The 21,298-nt window shown below is 54.1% G+C and overlaps 3 protein-coding genes across 8 annotated transcripts; all 3 read left to right on the forward strand.

Moving 5' to 3' along the window:
- ARID3C (AT-rich interaction domain 3C) lies at positions 2 to 16,008 on the forward strand. Of its 3 annotated transcripts, none has more exons than XM_003130671.4 (12): positions 2 to 2,162; positions 4,175 to 4,247; positions 6,082 to 6,265; positions 6,486 to 6,781; positions 7,314 to 7,496; positions 7,729 to 7,818; positions 8,272 to 9,512; positions 11,398 to 11,482; positions 12,165 to 13,882; positions 14,814 to 14,872; positions 15,468 to 15,527; positions 15,699 to 16,008. In XM_003130671.4, the coding sequence occupies exons 1-7, from the start codon at positions 1,839 to 1,841 to the stop codon at positions 8,370 to 8,372; spliced, it is 1,251 nt and encodes a 416-aa protein (XP_003130719.1). In that variant the 5' UTR covers positions 2 to 1,838; the 3' UTR covers positions 8,373 to 9,512; positions 11,398 to 11,482; positions 12,165 to 13,882; positions 14,814 to 14,872; positions 15,468 to 15,527; positions 15,699 to 16,008. The 3 variants fall into 3 exon arrangements, with proteins under 3 accessions (XP_003130719.1, XP_020920334.1, XP_005668105.1); XM_021064675.1 differs by lacking the exon at positions 7,729 to 7,818 and having other exon boundaries at positions 2 to 999; positions 1,767 to 2,162; XM_005668048.3 differs by lacking the exon at positions 7,729 to 7,818.
- Positions 9,326 to 16,008, forward strand: DCTN3 (dynactin subunit 3). 3 transcript variants are annotated; one of them, XM_003130656.3, is made up of 7 exons: positions 9,326 to 9,512; positions 11,398 to 11,482; positions 12,165 to 12,251; positions 13,799 to 13,882; positions 14,814 to 14,872; positions 15,468 to 15,527; positions 15,699 to 16,008. In XM_003130656.3, exons 1-7 carry the CDS (start codon positions 9,417 to 9,419, stop codon positions 15,786 to 15,788), a joined length of 561 nt encoding a protein of 186 aa, XP_003130704.1. In that variant the 5' UTR covers positions 9,326 to 9,416; the 3' UTR covers positions 15,789 to 16,008. The 3 variants fall into 3 exon arrangements, 2 of the variants coding, with proteins under 2 accessions (XP_003130704.1, XP_005668106.1); XR_002336315.1 differs by having other exon boundaries at positions 12,165 to 13,882; XM_005668049.2 differs by having other exon boundaries at positions 15,468 to 16,008.
- On the forward strand, positions 17,951 to 20,198 carry RPP25L (ribonuclease P/MRP subunit p25 like). Of its 2 annotated transcripts, none has more exons than XM_003130658.4 (2): positions 17,951 to 18,047; positions 18,822 to 20,198. In XM_003130658.4, exon 2 carries the CDS (start codon positions 18,856 to 18,858, stop codon positions 19,345 to 19,347), a length of 492 nt encoding a protein of 163 aa, XP_003130706.1. In that variant the 5' UTR covers positions 17,951 to 18,047; positions 18,822 to 18,855; the 3' UTR covers positions 19,348 to 20,198. The 2 variants fall into 2 exon arrangements, with proteins under 2 accessions (XP_003130706.1, XP_003130709.1); XM_003130661.4 differs by having other exon boundaries at positions 17,960 to 18,069.

Raw genomic sequence — 21,298 nt, forward strand, 5'->3', positions numbered from 1 at the left:
AAAAAAAAAAAAAAAGACCAAAAGAAAAAAGAAAAAAAAAATATCCATAATAGAACATAAAAAGAGCTAAAAGCTGAAGTCCCTGGTGGCCTAGCCGTTAAGGATCGGTGTTGTCACTGGTGTGGCTCAGATCTGGTCTCTGCCCAGAAACTTCCACATGCCTCCAGTGCCACCCAAAAAAAAACTGTGTGGCTCTCTATCTGCAAGTGGAATGTGTACCCTGCTGCTGGTGAGGAATCAGCTCAGACACCTCTGAGTGTGTGGATGCAAAAGTGATTCCCCCACCATGTTCGCATATTGTGCAAACTGCAGCTCCCAGGCAGGCAGTTGGGGGCAGCACCTGGACAGGGGGAGACGCTTCGGTTCCCTCGGGCCTTCCACACTCACCCAGGTACCCTGGGTGGTACCTGGCCTTACCCCTGCAGAGAGGTACACCTGGCCGTCACATCCTGCCCAGGCCATTGGCGCTATAGTGTCTATGTAACCAAGTATGTGAGTCGGGGCAGCTGTGTACCTTGAACTTGTGACAGCGTGTGTTTGTGTATGAACACAAATGTTTGTGTGTGGATGCCGGGCACTGAGGGAGGGTGTTGTGGGGGCCTCTGGACCTATGAGGCCAGGCGGGGCCCTAGTCCAGAGTTCAGGGGTGGTGGGTGCCTCACTCTCCTTTGCTCTCCAGCGCCCCCTCCCCCGTGAAACTGGCTGTGAGGAGGGTGGGAGACACCTGTTGGGGGCCTGGGAGAGGCCAAGCCCACCCGGGCCTCTCCTCCACCCCGCGCCCCCGCCCGCCCTGCCGGGCTCGGGTCCCGCCCCCGCGGCCGCCGCCAGCAGAGCAGCGAGTGAGCGCACCGCGGCCGGAGAAGCGCACCGCGGCGGCGGCGGGAGCGCAAGGTGGGGGACCCCGCACAGGGAACCGAGCCGAGAAGGGGACGCCCGAGAGGCGGGCGGAGCAGAGGGAGCGCCGTGGAGACACCGGGGACAGCGGGCCGCGCCAGGCTGGTGAGTGTGGCCGCGGGGAGCCAGAGAGCGGGCGTGGAGACCCTGCCGTCCCTGTCCCGTTCCGGGCTCTGCCCCCGGCAGGCATCCTGTTCCCGCTCCTCCTTGGTTCTAGTCCTCTGCGTCTCTGCCCCGTCTGTTTTCTGTCCCCCTCTATTTTACTGTCTCACCCTGTCTCTTTCTAATCTTTCTTCTGTCTCTGTCTCCTGCTGCTTCGGTCTTTCTCCGTCTCTCTCAACCCTGGTCTCACTGTTTCTCTCTGCCTCTGTCTCTGTCCCTGGACCGCTTGTCACTCAGGTCTTTGATATTTTTCTCTTGCTCCTCCATCTCTTACCTTCTCTGTCTCTCTACTCAATCCATCTGTCAATCTCATCTCTCCCTATCTCTGCTTCTCTCCACAGTGGTCCCTCTCAGTCTCTTGTCTCTCTCCATATCTCTGTCGCATCTCCATTTCTATCCCTGTATCTCCCTGTTATTGTCTCTCTTGGATCTTCCTCTCTCCTCCATCTCTCTCTGTTTCTCGAGCCTCATCACCCTCTTTGATCTGCTCAGTCTCTATCTGTCCTCAGTCAATGCCCATTTCTGTCTCTTTGGGTCTTGTCTCTGTCTCTCCTGCTGGCTTTCTCTCTGCCGACGACCTCTGGGAGAGCTCTCTTTCCGCCTTCTTCCTTATGGTCCTGCTGTACCTCCCTGACTCCATGACTGCCACCTCTTATGCTGGGGGTTGTGGGGGAGCAGGGCCCCAACACCCGTAATTCCCTCCCCCACAGGCAGCCCTTTCCTCAGGGCCCCGCCTGGTGCCAGCACCCCCAGCAGTGGGGGGACTGCGCCTGGAAGCTGTAATGGAGGCCCTGCAAAGACAGCAGGCGGCCCGGCTGGCCCAGAGGGTGGGGCCACTGGCCCCTCCACGCCCACCACCACCACCACCACCACGACCTTCCTTTCCTGGCACCCGGACCCTGCAGGCCCCTGAGGGGGGCTTGGGGAAGGTTGGAGCTGAGGAAGAAGAGGATGCTCAAGAGGATGAAGAGGGAGAGGAAGCTGGGCCAGAGGATGAGGCAGCCGAGGGGGAGAGCCATCCAGGGACCCAGGATACCAGCTCACCTTCCAGTCAGCCCCCTGGACCTCATCCCCATGAGTGGACCTATGAGGAGCAGTTCAAGCAGGTAGGACCCTCTCAGCATCAGGGGACCTCCCCCTTCCTACTCTCTGGGCAAAAGCAGGGCAAGGTGATGAGTAGCCCACCGACCCCCACTGCGTTCTGCAGGATGGAAAGACAGAGACACAGAGGCCTGGAGAGAGACAGTGGGAAGACTGAAGGATAGACAGGGACAGGGATGGGGAGGGAGAGACACATCGAGACACAGAAAGAAGTGCATAGACACACACTAAGAGGTGCAGGAGACGCCCAGAAACATGGAGGCCGACAATCTGGAGGTTCTTGGTGAGGCTGGAAGGGAAAGTGGGAGGGGTATAGGAGCCTTGAAGAATTCCGAGGGAGGGGGATCTGTGAACTGGGGATTCCAGTGCCAGCGCTACCCTACTTTCCCACACATCAAGTCACAAGGTCATATTCCAGTGACCAGTGGGGGTGTTGTGGGCTGCCTACTTCTGTCTTTGAAGCAGAATAGAGAGATTGCCACTCCTTTGGCAAGCTGATACCCCCCTCGACTCTTCCTCGTCGCATTCTTCCCATCCAAATCCTCTTGCTGGCCTGAGTTCTATGGCTGACAGTTCCCAGACTACGATGGCCACTACAGCCGCAGTGTGACTAAAGGGCCCCCGTGCAGTTGGGAGTGACAAGATCGTACTCACAGTGCCTTAATTTGAGGTTCTTCATCCCTGCAGAACCCATGTGGATGTTATTCTAGGCACTGCTCTAGGCTGTCATTAAGAAGGTATCACGCAGGGCTGTGATTCTAGGTGTGCTATTCTGGTGGTGTTACTCGTACAGTGTTGGCTTTGGGTCATTTCCAGAAGTGTTACTCTGTGGGTAGTTATCTGTGGCATTAGTGTGAAACTGGGAGTGTTACTCTGGGCTCTGTTACTCTGGAGATGTGGCTCTAGTGACTGTTTCTCCTGGATATATTCTGGGGATTATTACTTGGAGAATGTGTGTGTTATTTGCATATATTCATCTAAGACTTAGGGTCCACCCTGGTGGCTCAGTGGGTTAAGAATCCGGCGTTGTCACTGCTCTGTCTTGGGTCACTGCCATGGCAGGGATTCGATCCCTGGCCCAGGATCTTCTGCATGCTGAGGGTGAAGCCAAAAAACAAACAAACAAAAGTAGATCTTTCGGGTTTGTTACTTATGGGTGTTTTTTCCCCCCTCGTTTTAAAATATTTTATTGAAGTATAGTTGATTTAAAATCTAATGGGTGTTTTTTACTCTCAGAGTTCTTATTGGGGGATGGAGTGTTACCTGGTGGTGTTACTCAAGGACTGTTACTCTGGCTAAAAGATTCTTTTACTGTCAGGACTGTCCTTCCTGGGGGTGTTTGAGAGGTGATACTGAAAGTAGGGCTCCAGAAGATTGAGAAAGAGTGGGGTGACCCCTGGACCTTTCAAGTCCTGACCCTGCAGGTCCTGGGTCTATGGCAGCTTCTGCAGTGGGCAGGTTACTGTATCTGGAAGGAGATCAGACCAGAATATGGGCTGAGAAGCCCCAGGTTTCAACCCAGGAGCTTTTCTGAGCATTCAACCCTGCCTGGGGGATGGCTTAGAGGCATCTCTGGTTCTCATCTATAGCCCTGGCACACAGAGATGTGTGTGCAAGAAGCCCTTGCAGGAATGAATGAGAGTGAATGAGTGGCTCAGATGTATCTGCGAATTTCCTCAATGTGGAACACAGCCCCAGCTTGACTTCCTCCATGGGGCTCTGGAAGGCCAGCTGAACCTCTCTGTGGCTTTCTCTCTTCCCCTACTCTTCAGATGGGTGGTTTGAGCTGCCCAGGACACCAGTGGCCAGTAGAGGGTTTCTGTGTGTATGGCGGGGGCGGGGGGGGGAAGTGCCCTACCTGCTCCCAGGGGAGAGAGCCCAGGGCTCTCTTAGGAATTCTGCATCTCAGACCCTACGTACCCCTTCAGCTGAGGACCCTTATTGAGGGATTGCGGTCCAAAGGGTTCCAGGGAGGTGGGGGGAGCAGGACTGGAAAATGACGCCAGTTTTTCCCCAGCTGTACGAGCTCGATGCAGACCCCAAGAGGAAAGAATTTCTGGACGACCTGTTTAGCTTCATGCAGAAGAGGGGTGAGTGAGGTGATGTGAGGGAAGGACCTCCACTTACCAGATTTGCAGAAGGGAAACCCTAGGGGTTTAGTCTTCGGTTTGGGTCCTCTTTGCAGAGGCCTGAGCTTGGCAGCACCTATCCTTTGGGCCCTCAATAGCGTCTTTAACCTCTGACCCTGCCCCCCCTTCTCCACCCAGGGATTAATTAGTGGCCAGCCCACTGGCAGGTTAATGAGTGTGAGATCAATTGGGAGGGTGGAAGGGGAAAACTGGTGGGGAGCTGGCCTGGGTTGGGGGTGGTTCCCAGAACTGGGAGCCTGGGAATGCCTCGGTCTTCCCTGGCCCTTCCTCCAGGCTTGTCTCCCAGTTCCCCCTGGCCTCAGGCAGGAAACACCCAACACATTCTGCAGCAAGAAGGACTGGAATTAGACTGAAGGAAGGACTTTCCAGGGGTAGGCAGGGGCTGTGAAGAAGGAATTCGTTTCCAGGAACCACAGAGCTAGAAGAGAATGCAGGAAGGGTCCAGGAGGGGATCAGGGTGGGCGGCAGCAGTCCATCACTTAGGCTTCTCCCCAGATTCATGGGTCCGAAGACTGACTCATTATCTCTCTCTACAAAGCTAATTAACTCACTCCGAGTGCGGCCTGATAAGCCGCTAATTAACTGGCTGCACTGCCCCTCCCCTCCCCTAGTGCTGCTGCTGGCCAAAGTCCCTAGGGCCCCCACCCCAGGCCCAGCACCCCTTTCAGGTCCCTTCCTAACCAGGGATCCTTGCTGGGGCTCCTGGTCCTTTTGCTCCCCATCAAGGCTCAGTCATTCTGGTCCCAGTGTCCTCTCTCTGCTCCTTCCTCCTTTCAGGTCTCCCCTCCACTAGGGGTGGGATGGAGTTGGGTGGTCTGGGCAGATCGCAGCCCCCCATCCCCCCCAGCTCTGTCTCCTTCAGGTCCCTGCCTTCCTCTGCTCCCTTTGCGGGGTGGGGGGGGGAAGGGGAGGGAGTCCCGCGGGGCCGATAATTTCCCCCCATTAATCAGGCCGCAGCTAATTGTTCGGGTCCAAAGGCGGCAGCGGAAGGGGACGGGATCGGTAAGGAATTAACTGGGGCCCATCGCTCAGCACAGACAGGCCCCTTTGTCAGGACTGGCCAGCGGGGGCGGTGCGGACTGCGGAGTCGGCGAGCCGAGGCAGGGAGGTGGGGGCTGCTGCTTCTCCTATCCACTCTTCCCTGGCCTCTGGCAGCCACCCCAGGGCTGTTTAGCGGAGTCCGGCTTTTCAGCACTGTCAGGAAGTCCTTCCTATGGTCTACCCCGAGGTCGGCTAACTAAAGCCTACAGGGCCAAATCTAACTGCCCACGAAAGAGAAAAAAAAATGGTTTTCACATTTTTAAATAGTGGGGGGAAATGAAATGATGAATAATAATCAGAATCTGTAAACAAAGTTTTATTGCAACAGAGCTGCGCGCGATCCTTTAAATATCGTCTACAGCTGCTTTCAGGCTTCAGTGGCAGAGTGGAGTAGTTCTAACAGAGACCGTTTGGCCTGCAAAGCCTAAAACCTATATCATGTATCTGGCCCTTTACAGAAGTTTGCCAACCACTGGTCAAGCCGCGCGCCCGCGCCGCACCCTGCCCCCCGCCCCGCCCCCGGTCCTTCCATCCAGGTTGGAGGCTCTGTGGGCTCTGCCTGTATTCCCACCTTCCCATCTCTCCCTCTTCCTTTCCTTTCTCGAAGGTCCTGCCCGGTACCCAGGCCTCGTCCAGGCAGGTCCAGGCAGCGGACTCCTTCAGTCCCTGAGGGTGCCGCAGATAATGTCTTAGTCTTGGTGTCCTGAGTCTCTATCCACCCCGCCCCCACCAGGAACGCCGGTGAACCGTGTGCCCATCATGGCGAAGCAGGTGCTGGACCTGTACGCGCTGTTTCGCTTGGTGACGGCCAAAGGCGGTCTGGTGGAAGTCATCAACCGCAAGGTGTGGCGGGAGGTCACGCGCGGCCTCAGCCTGCCCACCACCATCACGTCGGCTGCCTTTACTCTACGCACCCAGTGAGGCCATGAGCGCGCGCTAGCGGTGGAAGGGGGGGAAGAGGGGGAAGAGGGGAAGGGGAAGGGGAAAGGGGGAGGGAAGGGGGAAGGGGGAGGGAAAGGGGAAGGGAAGGGGGGGCCAGGGCGCGGGACGTGGAGGGTCGGGGGGTTGGCGTCCGAGTATGGGCCTTGATCAGCTGAGCCCAGCCTCCCACTCCACCCCGCCCCACTCCGCTCCTAGGTACATGAAGTACCTGTACCCCTACGAATGCGAGACGCAGGCTCTTAGCTCCCCCGGGGAGCTCCAGGCCGCCATCGACAGCAACCGGCGCGAGGGGCGTCGTCAGGCTTACAACGCGACCCCGCTCTTCGGCTTGGCTGGACCGCCCCCTCGGGGCACTCCGGGCCCCGCCTTGGGCCCCGGCCCCGCCCCACCCTCGGCCACGCCCACGCCCGCCCCTCGCTCTGCTCAGGGCTCCGCCTCCGGCCTACCGGCGCACGCCTGCGCACAGCTGAGCCCCAGCCCAGTTAAGAAAGGTGTGTGGGGGATAGAGGCTGTGCTTTGAGGGTCTGAGACCTAGGCGGGAACATTAAAGTGTGGGAACTCGGGGGTCTGGGAGGCATAGAAATATGGGGACAGTAAGGACTGATGGGGACATTGAGGTTTGGTGCACGTTAAGGTTTAGGGGCCCTGATATTTGGAGGTCAGTGAAGCCTTGGGAGTTCTGGGATATGGGTTACTGCGGTGTGGAGCTGAGGCTCAGGAAAAGATCCTTTATCCTCAGCAGCTTCATTCCACACCAGGGCTTCTATCTGCATGTGGTTTATGCCTCCTGTTTTTCCTGGTTATCAACCAAGCATAAGGCAATCCCCCAAATTGTCTTGGACCAACCTACTCAGATATATTGGCCTTTTGGGGTTTCCAGCTTCAGAGCCTCTATGCTGAGATGGGAGATTGAACTTGGTGCCTGGGCTTCAGTGACCTCCTTTGGTCTCAGGCCTGTAGGGAGAACCAAATGCAGAGACAGAGCTGGTTGGGCCAGGGGCGCTAAATGACCTGTTCTTCCAGAGGAAAGCGGAATTCCAACCCCTCGACTGGCACTGCCTGTGGGCCTGGCCTTTGGACCTGCACGGGAAAAGGTGGCACCAGAGGAGCCCCCAGAGAAGAGGGCTGTGCTGATGGGGCCCATGGACCCACCTCGACATGGGGCACCCCCCAGTTTCCTGTCCCGTGGCAAGATTCCCCTCAGGGGTGAGGAGAGGCTTGTTGCTGAGAGGGCTTAGGGCCGGTGCAATAAGGGAGGACGGACCCGTCACTTGATAGGCATTGGAGGTGGGGCAGATAGATCCCTCAGTAGACAACTGTGTGATGACAGGTGTGGGACTGAAGTGGAATGGGGGCTGTCTATAGGGATGGAGGGGGGAGGTTGTAAATCTGAAGTCTGATTCCTCAAAATGTGACTCCTCTGCCCCCTCTTGGACAGAAGAGCGGTTGGATGGGCCTCTCAATCTGGCAGGCAGTGGTATCAGCAGTATCAACATGGCCCTAGAGATCAACGGGGTGGTCTACACTGGTATGGGTACTGCAGGCTGTCTATACTGGCATGAGGTCAGGGGTATTTACACTGGCATGGGGATTTTAGACTTTCTCTACTAGCATGAGGTTCAAGGATATCCAGATTGCATGGGTAACATGGGGTTCAGGGTATTGCTACACTGGCATGGGTTAAAGGGGGTATCTACATGGCATGGGTTCCAAGGCATGACTTCTCTGGCATGGGTATCATGAGACATCTTGTTATGGGCCTGTGTATCAGTGTAGATATTTCTTGTTTACTTGTTCAAGGCCATTTATATTGTACAAGTCTTTAGCTTACCCAAGGGGCTTGTGCTCATTGGTTGTGGCAGGACTGTGTGTGTGGTCTTCTAGCAATCAGGACGCTGACTTTTGCTTCTCTCTTCTGTTCCTTTGCCTCATCTTTTCCTGCTTGTGTTTGCCCTCTACCCTCTCCTCACCCCTTTGCCAGGCGTCCTGTTTGCCCGTCGCCAGACCGTGCCAGCTTCCCAAGGCCCAACCAACCCTGCACCCCCACCCCCGACGGGGCCCCCTTCCAGCACCTCACCCTGAGAGCTTCCATTTGAAATTAAGAGTCTCAGCCCCCTTGCTGAGGGGGCAGGAGACACCCCGCAACCTATTCTTCCAGGGTGCCCAAACTACTACCCAACCCTGGGAGATGACCCCTTCCCCCCATGCCATGTGGACTTGAAGCCAAAGAGATTTCTTTAGATGCTACATCTACCTCATTGCAAAGAGAGGGCCCCTCCTCCCTGGCCAACTCCAGCACCATCTACCAAAGAGTTCTGCCCCCAGTAACCCCCATCATCTCATGTGCTCTCTTGTGTCAATGTCATGTCTAGGACCCCACCTCTTTGAGTCAGACCTGCTTCTCTTTAGGAGCGGGGTGAAGGGCTGGGTTGGGGTGTTGTGAAGGCGATGTCCCTCAGGTCACATCTGGATAATAAAGGTGCAGTCCTTCCTCTCCAGTGCCTCCTTTCTTTCTTATTTGGGTCTGTGAGTTGGGGAGGAATTATGTGGTATACACAGGCTGCGTTGGGCTAGGGGTTCTCAGAGGAAGCCCTCAGGAAATAGAACAGCAAAGGTCCAGGAGTAGGAGAACTCTGTCTCATGAATCAGACTGCCTGAGTTCAAATCTCCATTCTGCCACTACAATGTTGAGTGTCCTTGGGCACGACACTTAATCGCTTGAACCATAGAAGACTCCAAAAGATTACGATACTCATGGGGTGTCTAACTGATCTATGGAAATGGGCAATCAGAATAATGGGTATATTTATGTGAACCTTGGGGGAATGGAATGGGGAAACCTCTTTGGTACCCTGGAATTAGGAGAAGAAAGGCAAAGGTTGTTTCGACTAGTAGAGGCTGGAAGTTAGGGGAGGACCTGATAGAAATACCCGTCGCCTAGGTTACCAGGGAGCTTCGACACCTTTCTTCGTCCCTTTCTGCCACTTCCGGAACCGAAGGGCTGAATCGTAGCGTCACTTCCTGTAAGGAGAGGGCCCCAGTCCACTCGGATTGGCCCGCCTTCTCTATTAGGACGGACGTCCCGCCCTCTGGCAGTTCCCCGGCTGAGGCGGGGCGGCTGGAGCTATGGCTGGTGTGACCGATGTGCAGCGGCTACAGGCCCGTTTGGAGGAGCTGGAGCGCTGGGTGTACGGGCCCGGCGGGTCGCGCGGCTCGCGGAAGGTGAGCGATCTGGGGTCCAGTGGTTCCTCTCTGGGGCAAAGCAAGAGCGGTCTACTGGCTTGGTCTTCGGGATGGATGCTGCTGCTCCAGTCCCGCTGCCCGCAACCCGGCCTTTGAGATAACAAAAGTACGAGACCTCCTGGAGCATATCGGACCCTCGGAGTCCACTCCCATGGAGGACACTGGGCGTGAGATGGGCTCATCCTGAAGACTCTGGCGTTGCTCTCGTGGGATAGCTGGCGAGACCTGACACACTGGAGAAGCTGACTAGTGAGAATTTCAGTAAGAGCTGAAGCCCACAGTGGAAAGGTCACTGTGAAGCCGTGGGTAGTTAATTGCTAAATGTCTTGTGCAAAGAAAGGTCCAAGGAACCCCAAAAGAGGCAGACGAGAGGTGGATAAGACTCCAGGGGTTTAGAGGTGAGGTCTGAGAGGGCCCGGATTAGGAGGGGAAGGGATTGAATACTGGGTGTTCGGATAGGGCCTGACTGTCCTTCACACCAGTGACTGAATTTTGACACCTGTACAGCCCAGGTTCCCTTCTGTTCCACTTTTCGCTGTGGAAAGACCTTTCACTGAAGGTGCAGTGTCAGGCATACCCTGGAGTTAAGTACCTCAGAGGTAATGATGTCTGTCTGTACACTTCTTGTGAAATTAGTTGTGACTAGCAGATTGTACCCCACTTGAGAACTGACTTCCCAGAACATTCTTTCCCTTTGACATCTGTGACACATCTTCCTGATTTTCCTCCTGCCTCGCGAGCTGCACTGCTCAGTCTTTTTCTTTCTTTCTTTCTTCTTTTCTTTCTTTTTTTCTTTTTTTAGGGCTGCACCCTTGACATATGGAAGTTCCCAGACTAGGGGTCGAATTGGAGCTGCAGGTGCCAGCCTATGCCACAGCCACAGCAACACCAGATCTGAGCCACCGCAGCTTGCGGCAATGCCAGATCCTTTACCCACTGAGGGAGGCGAAGGATGGAACCCACATCCTCATTGGTCCTCAGTTTTATTACCACTGAGCTATGATGGGAACTCCCTGCTCAGTCTTATTTGCCTCTCTTTTCTTATATTTGACCCTTGCGTGTTGGCATTCTTTACCCTCCAATGCAAAACCTGTGTGAGATCATTCGCTTCCCTAGTCTCCCCCTCTGTTCAGCCCTTTGATATTGGAATTCCTCACCCTGTACTCTTAAAGCCTAGGTAGGTTCAGCCAGGAGGAAGGAATCAGAGAATATATAGTATATGCTAGTGCCCCCTAAACTCTAATTAATAGTTGATTATCTCCCAATCACCCTTGAAACTCCCCAAGGAATACATGATTGTTTTCCTCTTTACATTGAGAATTCCTGGAAGGTGGGGTTGAATCTCTCTCTCTCTTTTTTTTTTTTTTTTTGGTCTTTTTAGGGCCACACTTGTAGCATATGGAGGTTCCCAGGCTAAGGGTCTAATCAGGGTTGTTGCTCCTGGCCTACACCAGAGCCACAGCAACACCAGATCCGGGCTGCGTCTATGACCTACACCATGGCTCACGGCAATGCCGGATCCTTAACCCACTGAGCAAGGCCAGAGATGGAACCTACATTCTTATGGATACCAGTCGGGTTCATTTCTGCTGAGCCACAGTGGGAACACCTTTGGGTTTTTTTTGGCTGTAGCCACAGCATGTGGAAGTGCCTGGGCCAGAGATCAAACCCACGCCACAGCAGTGACCCGAGCGGCTTCAGTGACAACAACAGATCCTTAACCCACTGCGCCACAAGAGATCTCCTTGAATACAAGAGAAAGGGATGGTTTTTTTTTGGGAATCTGAGGGATGAGGGTTCTTTATCTTCTCCAAGCCTTGAGCCAAGTGGTAAATCTTGGAATTAACTTCCACTTCCCTTGTAGGTGGCTGATGGGCTGGTCAAGGTGCAGGTGGCTTTGGGGAACATTGCCAGCAAGAGGGAGCGGGTGAAGATTCTATACAAAAAGAGTAAGTGCCTCCCTGAGGTGCCTGCCTGCTCTCACTCCCAAGCCTATGCTTCCTGGTTCCTTGCCCAGGCCCTTCAGCACGTAGGTCACTGGAGTGGCCCTTTGGGGATAGGAGGTGAAGACATTTCCCTGATGCAATGGTGAATTGGGGTGTGCTTTCTACTTTATGGTTAAACCCCAAGCCCATGGCAATGCCCTCTTAAGTTATAGGATAAGAACTCTGCGTAAAAGTCCCCTGGGGGAAGGAGGGAGGAGGGGTATGGAATCTCACAGGCAAGGTTCAGAGGCAGGAAAGAAATTAGGCACTGAGAACCCCAACCTTGGCTCAGCCAGAGCTAGCAACCTCTTCACTAACTAGAAATCAGATAAAGCTCTGGCATGTCTTGGTGGCACTAAGGGGCAAGGTGCCTTCCACCCTTGAAGATAGATCACTGGGAATGCTGAGGGCCTCAGGGTGGTGGAGGCAATTGTGTTCCTAGCTTTAAAGTTAGAGGTTAGCCAGCAGGTGATTGGAGGGGAGGGACAGGGAAATGGGGATGGGGGCCCTGGTGGCGGCCTGCTGATGGACACGGTGGGTGTCAGCTCCTCACTCCAGGTTCTCCCCAGGCTTACCCCTCCCCTAATATCCTTCAGATTCCACACTTGCCAACCTTCTTCCACGTTCCATCTTGCTACTTTTCTAGTTGAAGACCTGATCAAATACCTGGATCCTGAGTACATGGACCGCATTGCCATACCCGATGCCTCTAAGCTGCAGTTCATCTTAGCAGGTAGTGCTGGACACGATGTGCACATGCATCTGGGAGGTGATTGTGGGGGAAGGTGGGCACAGAAATGGTCTTCCTGCCAGTCCTCTCACGGATACAGCCCTGGAAAGCTGCTCTCTGGAATCTGGCCTGGCTCTGGGCTGAAGCCAGAGGCGGTCCTGTGGTCCTCTAGGAGGCATTGGGTATGTATACTTGGGAGCCATCTGCAGGCCACGGTGCCACCCACAGTGGGAGCTACTCTAGTGTTCTGTCTAAGGCTTGCCTCTCAAATTTTCTTGCAGAACCTTCCTTCCTTCTGGTCAGTAACAGAGGACCTTCTAGGAAAGGGTGGGGGCAGAGAACATTGCATGGACCAACATCACAGCTCACGGCAAGGCTGGATCCTTAACCCACTGAGCGAGGCCAGGGATCAAATTTGCATCCACATGGATGCTAGTCAGCCTCGTTTCCACTGAGCCACGACAGGAACTCCTTGACAAGCATTCTTGCCTCCAGAGGTTTGACATGACAGTCCTCCCTTTTTTTTTTTTTTTTTTGCCATTTCTAGGGCAGCATATGGAGGTTCCCAGGCTAGGGGTCAAATGGAGCTGTAGCTGCTGGCCTACACCACAGCTCACAGCAACGCCGGATCCTTAACCCACTGAGCAAGGCAGGGATCGAACCCGCAACCTCATGCTTCCTAGTCGGATTCGTTAACCACTGAACCATGACGGGAACTCCAATAGTCCTCCCTTCTTGAATACCTTTCCCACTCTGCAGCCATTGAAAACCCCTGTACACAGGGCCAGCCCAGGGCCCGCTTTGCTCATTGGACTTTCCTGTTACTGTCCCAGCTCTCCAGGAATCTGTAATTGTCTGTGTCTCTCAGATCCACTGAGCAGAACCTGCCTGGTAGTCTTCTGCATTCTCTCTTTCAGACCTTCCCAGGAGCCCTTGGGTGTGGGGACCTGAATCTGAAGTAGTTTGTCTCCAGGGGCCTGGGAGGGGCTCTCTGAGTTTGTTGATAGGAGGCTAGAGGGCAAGGCCTTAAAATTAAAACTTGGAGGAGTTCCCATTGTGGCTCAGCAGAAACAAATCATAGTATCCGTAAAGACACAGGTTCAATCCCTGGCCTCGCTCAATGGGTTAAGGATCTGGCGTTGCTGTGAGCTTTGGTGTAGGTTGTAGACACAGCTCGGATCTGGTGTAGCTGTGGCTGTGTTGTAGGCCAGCAGCTACAGCTCCAATTCAGCCCCTGGCCTGGGAACCTTCATGTGTTTCTGGCACAGCCCTTAAAAAAAAAAAAAAAAAAAAGACTACAAAACTTGGAGAAAGGTGGGATTTGAAGGAACTTAGAGGCTCCTGGGCTCAAGATAGGTCAGACCAGAGGCACCCAGGAGAGGTGGAGGCAGGATGAGGGGCTGTGCATGTAGAGAAGGGGTCAGTAGGCAGAGTGGCTCCCCCAAGCTCCAGGACCCACTGTGTCCCCTGCCTGGCCCTTGGCCTCTTGAATGGGAGTGGCCATGTTCAGGCTTGCCTCACTGCCACTGTCTTGTCTGTTTGTGTCTCAGAGGAGCAGTTTATCCTCTCCCAGGTCGCGCTCCTGGAGCAGGTGGAGGCCTTGGTGCCCATGCTGGACAGTGCTCACATCAAAGGTACCTCTCTGGGACTGCAGCCCCACTGCTCTACTTGGGGATGTGGGTGGATGGGCAGACTTCCCTGGGCTCAGTTTCACTCTGCTCCTAGTCTTCATGCTTACCCTGCATTAGGATTAAAATTGTCAGGGCGTAAAACTCAGTTTCAGAATCTCAGGCAATTTGGTCCTAAGGATACTTTTGTAAGCCCAGCAGCCCCCAACTCTGGGATTCTGTCTATCTTCTACTCCACCCCTCAGCATCTGTCCTGCAGGGTGCTGCAGAGGCCAGATTTTGCTGTAAGAGTCCCTGCCAGGTGTGTGAATGTGTGTGAATTCTTCCTGCCGCACTGCTGAGTGCAGTCCCTGGGCCTGGTTTTGACAAGCAGACAGTGGCTTTAATTGAATCCAGATATCCATCTTGTCTGTCTCTGGAGGTATTTTTCCCATCTCCCCCTCCCTACCCTGATCAGCTTCCTGCTGAGCATCTGACAGCCTTAAGCTGTAGGCCCAGCATGGTGGCTGAGGCTCTGGGTGTTGGATTCTAGGTGGCCAGCTTAGGGACCTGGCACTCATCCTCAGCCCACTTTCAGGCTCCCTATTCCCTGGATCAGGCAGACCTGAGAGCAAAGGAACAGATCCCATGATAATCAGGGCTTTCTTTACCTGGCCCTGCTCACAGCATTGGGGTGGGTGTAAGGGGCAACTCTGGGAACCCCAAGGATTGGTCTTCTAGAGATCTGTATCTTCCCTGCCCCTTTGGGTACTAGAGTGAGACTGGGGTGGGCAGAGAGAGCCCCCCCAACCCCCCTCCAGCTGCAGTGGTCGATGAAGCTGGCGTTTGTTTAGCTTCTCCACTCAATACTCTAATCCTGCCAAAGACCTAATAGACTATTGAGCAGTCCCGGGGGACGGCACAAGCATCATTGGGCAGTGTGCGTTGTGTTTTACAGCCGTTCCTGAGCATGCTGCCCGCCTGCAGCGCTTGGCCCAGATCCACATCCAGCAGCAGGTATGGGAGGGAGAGGACTGGAAGGGAAAGTAAAGGCAGTGAGGCTCCGAGTCCACACCCCAGCCTCCTGGGGATGCAGCCTTAGGCTCCCATAATGTCAGCTTCAGGGGAAACTTAGGGTGTATCCTTGGTCTTCCATCTGCCTTCAAGAGGGGAAGGGACTTGCCTAGGGCCACATGCAGGTCTCCTGCCTCACAGAGTAGGGCTATCCTGAGACACCAGGAGGTTGAAGTTGGGAGGTACCCAAGAATTCCTGGGGATGATGTGTCCTTGACCATGAGTGGAAGAGCTGTTTTTTCACTATTCTTAGGCCCTAGTATAAAGTTCAAAGGGGGTTCAGAACTAGGGGACAGGGGAGGAGGAGATAAATACTAGCAGGAATATTTCCTTAACTATGATTCCATTCCTCTCTGTCAGCCTTAGGACTGCAGTTAGATTACCCATCCCAGAGCCTGCAAGTGCCCCTTTAGAAATTTGCTCCTTGTGGCTCTGGGGTTAAACATCACCTTTTCTAGGCCCTCTGGGGAGTGGTGAGGCAGGAAATAGAAAGTGGGCTTTATCCAATGCCTTTCTCTGCCACTCCTTGGCCCCACAGGACCAGTGTGTGGAGATCACTGAGGAGTCCAAGGCTCTCCTGGAGGAATACAACAAGACTGTATCCTTTCTGCTGTCCAGAGTCCTATCCCCTTTTCTATTTCTGGCTCTGGCTCTCCCATCCCATCCCAACCAGCCTCTCTACTCCCCTGCTCCTCCACCCTTCCGACAGGTACAAAAATCTCTCCACTCCCTCTTTCAGACTCCTGTTCTCACCTTGACCTTCAATCAGACAATGCTTCTCTCCAAGCAGTTTGTGCAGTGGGATGAACTACTTTGCCAGCTAGAGGCTGCCAAGCAAGTGAAGCCAGCCGAGGAATGATGGCTGCTGCCCACCCCAGGTGGATCAGGACAACCAGGCTTCAAGCCCTGGGACAACCTGCCCTTGTAACAGGCAGAGCAGAGGCAGCTCTCTATTTATTGGATTCACACCCTACCTAGACAGGCTTAGGTGGGGCTCTTGCTACTTGAGATTTGCTATTTGCGCCCCTCCCCTCATCAGTGTCCTAGTCCAGTGACAATAAACTGTGGAGATCATTGAAGGAGTGTGCCAGCTTCCTGATCCAGGATGGGGGTGGTGGTGGGGATAAGGGTGGTGGAGGCCAGAGAGTGGCATCAGCCTTCCTAGTAGTTTGGACCAAGAGCTATACTCATTAGTCTGGCTTTCTGGGAAATGTAGAGCTCTCATGACAAATGCTCTCATTTGCTTGATGTGAGTGGACATTCGTTTATGTGTCCATTTATCCCACATTTACCAAGTACACGCTAAATGTCAGATGCCAGAGTTACTCTTGTGGCGCCTAAGAAGTGAATCCGACTAGACCCTAAAAAGACAAAAAGACCAAAAAAATAAAAAGAGAGAGACATTGTTTGGAGTTCCCGTCGTGGTGCAGTGGTTAACAAATCTGACTAGGAACCATGAGGTTGTGGTTCGATCCCTGGCCTCGCTCAGTGGGTTAAGGATCTGGTGTTGCCATGAGCTGTGGTGTAGTTTGCCGATGCAGCTCGGATCTGGAATTGCTGTGGCTGTGGCTGTGGCCAGCAGCTACAGCTCTGATTAGACCCCTAGCCTGGGAACCTCCATATGCCAAAGGTGCAGCCCTAAAAAGACCAAAAAAAAAAAAAAAAAAAAAAAAAAGAAAAAGAAAAAGAGAGAGAGAGAATCCAACTAGTAACCAGGAGGTGGCAGGTTTGATCCTTGGCCTCGCTCAGTGGGTTAAGGATCTGGCACTGCCAAGAGCTGTGGTGTAGGTCGAAGATGTGGTTCAGATCTTGCGTTGCTGTGGCTGTGGACCAGAAGCTGTAGCTTGGATTGGACCCCTAGCCTGGGAATCTCCATATGCCACGCGTAGCCCTAAAAAGAAAAAAAAAAAAAAAAAAAAAAAAAATTAAAAAGGTCAGATGCCAACCAGGTGGGAAGGACACAGATAGGGTCCACCTGATCCCTACCCTTTACAGCCTAGCTAGGGAGACAGTCAAGGAAAAGGGAAGGGGACCAGGTGGCACCAGGGTTCTTTGTGGCACAGAAGAAAAAGGAAAGTGGGGGACATCCCTGGAGGGTGATACACAGGGTCTTTGAGAGCCGAGGTTGCAGCATGTGCAAAGGCAGAGGGGAGCTTTTAAGTTTTTTTCTGGGGAGCCTACTTGGTGCTATACCGAGAAGGGGAGCCTAAAAGAGGTTTGGAGACGGGGATTTTAGTTGGGTGCGGGGGTGGTTGGAAAGGAGAAGGGGCAGGTTGGAGCCGAGAAACAGTGGCACTTCACTCCACCAAGTGTTTGCTGCCCCCTTGTGGTCTCAGGGACTGCTGTGCCTCCAGGCCCCTTTCATCCGCCGCCGGCCTTCCACCCCACCCGCGCGGTCTCGTTGGCATTTCGAATTGAGCTCGTCTGATACTGGGAGTCATCCTAGACTCTTCCCTCTTTCTCCGTCGGAACAGTCGCCAAACCTACTTCCTGTTATCTTCCAAATGAATCTACTTCTCCCCATTACTCTGCCATTTCTCTAGTTCATTCTTTCAACAAATAATTTAACAAATATTTGAGCCCTATCATACGCTGGTCCATGTGGACACGCCCCCGGGAGTCACCAGCGGATGCGGCCGGTCCCCGCTCCCTTCTGCGCTGCGGCCAGAGTGAGCTGTGCCAAAAAGATCTGGTTTGACCTGCGCCTGATGAAACCTCCCCGTGATACGCCAGTGTCCACAAGATGAGGTCTAGACTCAGAACTCTGTGACCAAAGTTCTTGTCCCCGCAGCAGCAGCCCCCCTCTTGCTCCCGTCCGAAGTGAAACCCGCTGCTCTGCCTTTGTTACTGCACTGTGTTCAACAGAGGTCAAATCCTTCACTTCCTTCCGACGGGAGACGACTCCTAATACCCTCATGCCACCGGCCCTCGCGTCGCGGCTGGGCTCATACCCACAAGCTGCCGTCGCGGCCGCTCTCAGTTTGTGGGCAGAGTCGCCTCTGGTCCTGTCTCCTGAGGCCCCGCCCCGTCCGGCGTGCGCGGCCCCGCGGCCTCGGCGCGCCCCCGTCCCGCGCCATTTTGGACTAGGAGCGAAGTGGTAGAGTGCGTGGCTGCTGTGGTGAGAGCTAGAACCCAGCGGGGTGAGGGCGCCCGGAGTCGGGGGCAGGAGAGGGGAGGCCGGCTGCTGGGCCGCTGCGCCCGCCTGGACACTGGGAGCAGCCCGGGGCGGTGGCGGCCGCGGACCGGCCGCCAGGAGTAGCCCGAGCAGCCCTCCACGCTATCCCCGACTTACTGAGTGACCTGGGTTAGGGGAATCGACCCAGGGGATCTTTGGGCGAGGGATGCTCGGCCCTGTCCTGGAGGTCCTGGAGTTGGGGAGGGGGTCACTTCTGCCTTTGAGGAGCTTTTGGAAGAGGGGTCTGCCTTGGGGAGCTTGGGGTGTAGAGGCTTGGCCCTGCCCTCCGGGAGCACGAAGTGAGGGAACCTTGTCCTCGTCCCTCCTTGGAGAGTCCAGGGAGAGGAGCACAAAGTCTTGTTCTCAAGCAGCCTGGGCCGAGGGCCCCAGCCCTGTCCCAAGGCGCCCCAGATGAAGGAAGTTCGTTACCAGTGCTGGGCAGCTTGGGATGAGGGGGCTCGGCCAGTGGGGAATCTGGTCCTGTCTCTGGGACTGCGGGGGTCGGGGGAGGGTTATGGCTCTGTCCGGAGGAAGGGGATACAGCCCCCTGTCAGGGGGAGGCAGGCATCCCTGCTCTGGGGGTGAGGGGATGTGGTCCTGTTCCTGGGAAGTCTGGGTTGAGGAGCACAGCCATGTCCTAGGGAGCCAGGGATGGGGGGTGGGGTGGGGGATGGCCTGGGGCACCTTGCCTAGCATTCCTCTGACACCTCCCTGCAGCGGGCAGCAAGATTGAGACCCAGCAGCAAGCGAGATGGAGCACTACCGGAAAGCTGGCTCTGTGGAACTACCAGCACCTTCCCCAATGCCCCAGCTGCCTCCTGATACCCTGGAGATGCGAGTCCGAGATGGCAGCAAGATCCGCAACCTGCTGGGACTGGCGCTGGGGCGGTTGGAGGGTGGCAGCGCCCGGCATGTGGTCTTCTCAGGTTCTGGCCGGGCTGCCGGCAAGGCTGTCAGCTGTGCCGAGATCGTCAAACGGCGGGTACCAGGCCTGCACCAGCTCACCAAGCTGCGCTTCCTGCAAACAGAGGACAGCTGGGTGCCAACCTCACCTGACACTGGCCTAGATCCCCTCACAGTCCGCCGTCATGTGCCTGCGGTGTGGGTACTGCTCAGCCGGGACCCCTTGGACCCCAATGAGTGTGGCTATCAGCCCCCAGGGGCACCCCCTGGCCTGGGCCCCATGCCCAGCTCCAGCTGTGGCCCCCGACCCCGAAGAAGGGCACGAGACACCCGGTTCTGAGGACCTGCCAAGCAAGCTGTTCTCCAGGCCTGAATGTCTAGGATGGCTGTGCCTTCTTTGAGAAGCCCTGTAACTGCTCAACATCCCCATCTAGACTTGAGGTTACAGAAGTGGACCTCCCTGTCCTACTTCAACTTCCCTCTGGCTGGTGGAAAGGGACTGTGATGAAGAGTGACAGGTGTGGGGTCTCTGCTGAGTTCTGGATTGCTTAAGAGGAGCTTATTCTGCCTTCCACCTACAGTGACTCTGATCTACCTTCTGACAGAGGTCTGAGGAGTGGGTTAGGAAATAAAAGTTCTGCCCATTTGATAAGCCTCTGCTCGGCCTGCTGTGTGGAGGTGGGATTAGGGGAAGAGGAGTCCTTGCCCTTGACCCCCAGGAGCTCACAGGTGGGAGACAGGAAGGGTAGGCTCAGGTTGGTGCTGGAAGGATCTAGGGTTGATTAAAAAGCCTCAAGTGGTAACCTGTCTGTGTCTAAACCACTGGGTGGCTGACTGCTGCCTGTTTGAGGCTGGTTTAAAGACTCTCTACCAGGACAGACATTTTTCCTCATCTGTAGCATGTTGATATACTTCATTCTATTGCACGTCCCAAATACTGTGTTTTCTACAAAGTAAGTAAGGGTTTGTAGCAAGCCTGCATTGAGCAAGTCTGTTGGCGACATTTTTCCAACAGCATCTGCTCACTTTGAGTTTCTGTCACATTTTGGTAATTCTCACATTGCAAACTTTTTCATTGTTATGTTTGTTATAGTGATCTATGATAAGTGATCTTTAATGTTACTGTTATAACTCATTGAAGGCTGAGGTGATGGTTCAACTTTTTCTAGTAATAAAATGTTTTTATTTTTATTTCTTTGCTCTTTTTTAGGGCTGCACCTGTAGCACATTGAGGTTCCCAGGCTAGGGGTCGATTCAGAGCTGCAGCTGCCGGTCTACACCACAGCCACAACAATTCGAGATCCAAGCCTTGTCTTTGACCTACACCAGAGCTCACGGCAACTCTGGATCCTTAACTCACTGAGCGCGGCCAGGGATCAAACCCACATCCTTATGGATACTAGTCAGGTTAATTACCGCCAAGCCACAATGGGAACTCCTAAAGTATTTTTAAATTAAGGTATGTACATTGGTTTTTTAAACAATACTATTGCACTCTTAATAGACTATAGTATAGTGTAAACAACTTTTGTGTGCACTGGGAAACCAAAAAGTTCTTGTGACTCGCTTTATTGAGATCTTCATTTAATTGAGATGGTCTGGAACTAAACCCAAAATATCTCTCTCAGGTATGCCTGCATTATAGTGTAGTGTTTAAGATCGTAGACTTGAGCACCAGACTACCTGGATTTGAATCCTGGTTTTGCCACTTGCTAGCAAGTTACTGTTTTGTGACTTTGGGCTCTGTGCTTTAGTATTCTAAAACAGGGTATAGTGCTTACCTCATAAGATTGTTATGAGGGAACCTGTTGTGGCTCAGGTGATATCTAAGAATCATATGTGTATATTTTCCACATTTAATCCTAACAGTCTTTTTTTTTTTAATTTGACTAGCATCTATGAGGACGCAGGTTCAATCCCTGGCCTCGCTCAGTGGGGTAAGGATCCAGCGTTGCTGTGAGCTGTGGTGTAGGTTGCAGAGGTGGCTCAGATCTGGAGTGGCTATGGCTGTGGCATAGACCAGTGTCTGTAGTTCTATTCAACCTGTAGCCTGGGAACTTCCCATGTGCCGCAGGTGCAGCCCAAATAAAAAAAGACAGAAAAAAGATTGTTAGGAGTTCCCATCGTGATGCAGTGGTTAACGAATCCCACTAGGAACCATGATGTTCCGGCCTTGCTCAGTGGGTTAAGGATCCGGCGTTGCCATGAGCTGTGGTATAGGTTACTGACTCAGCTCGGATCCTGCATTGCTGTGGCTCTGGTGTAGGCCAGTGGCTACAGCTCCGATTAGA

Source organism: Sus scrofa, chromosome 10, assembly GCF_000003025.6.
Source record: "Sus scrofa isolate TJ Tabasco breed Duroc chromosome 10, Sscrofa11.1, whole genome shotgun sequence".
NCBI classification, from domain to species: Eukaryota; Metazoa; Chordata; class Mammalia; order Artiodactyla; family Suidae; genus Sus; species Sus scrofa.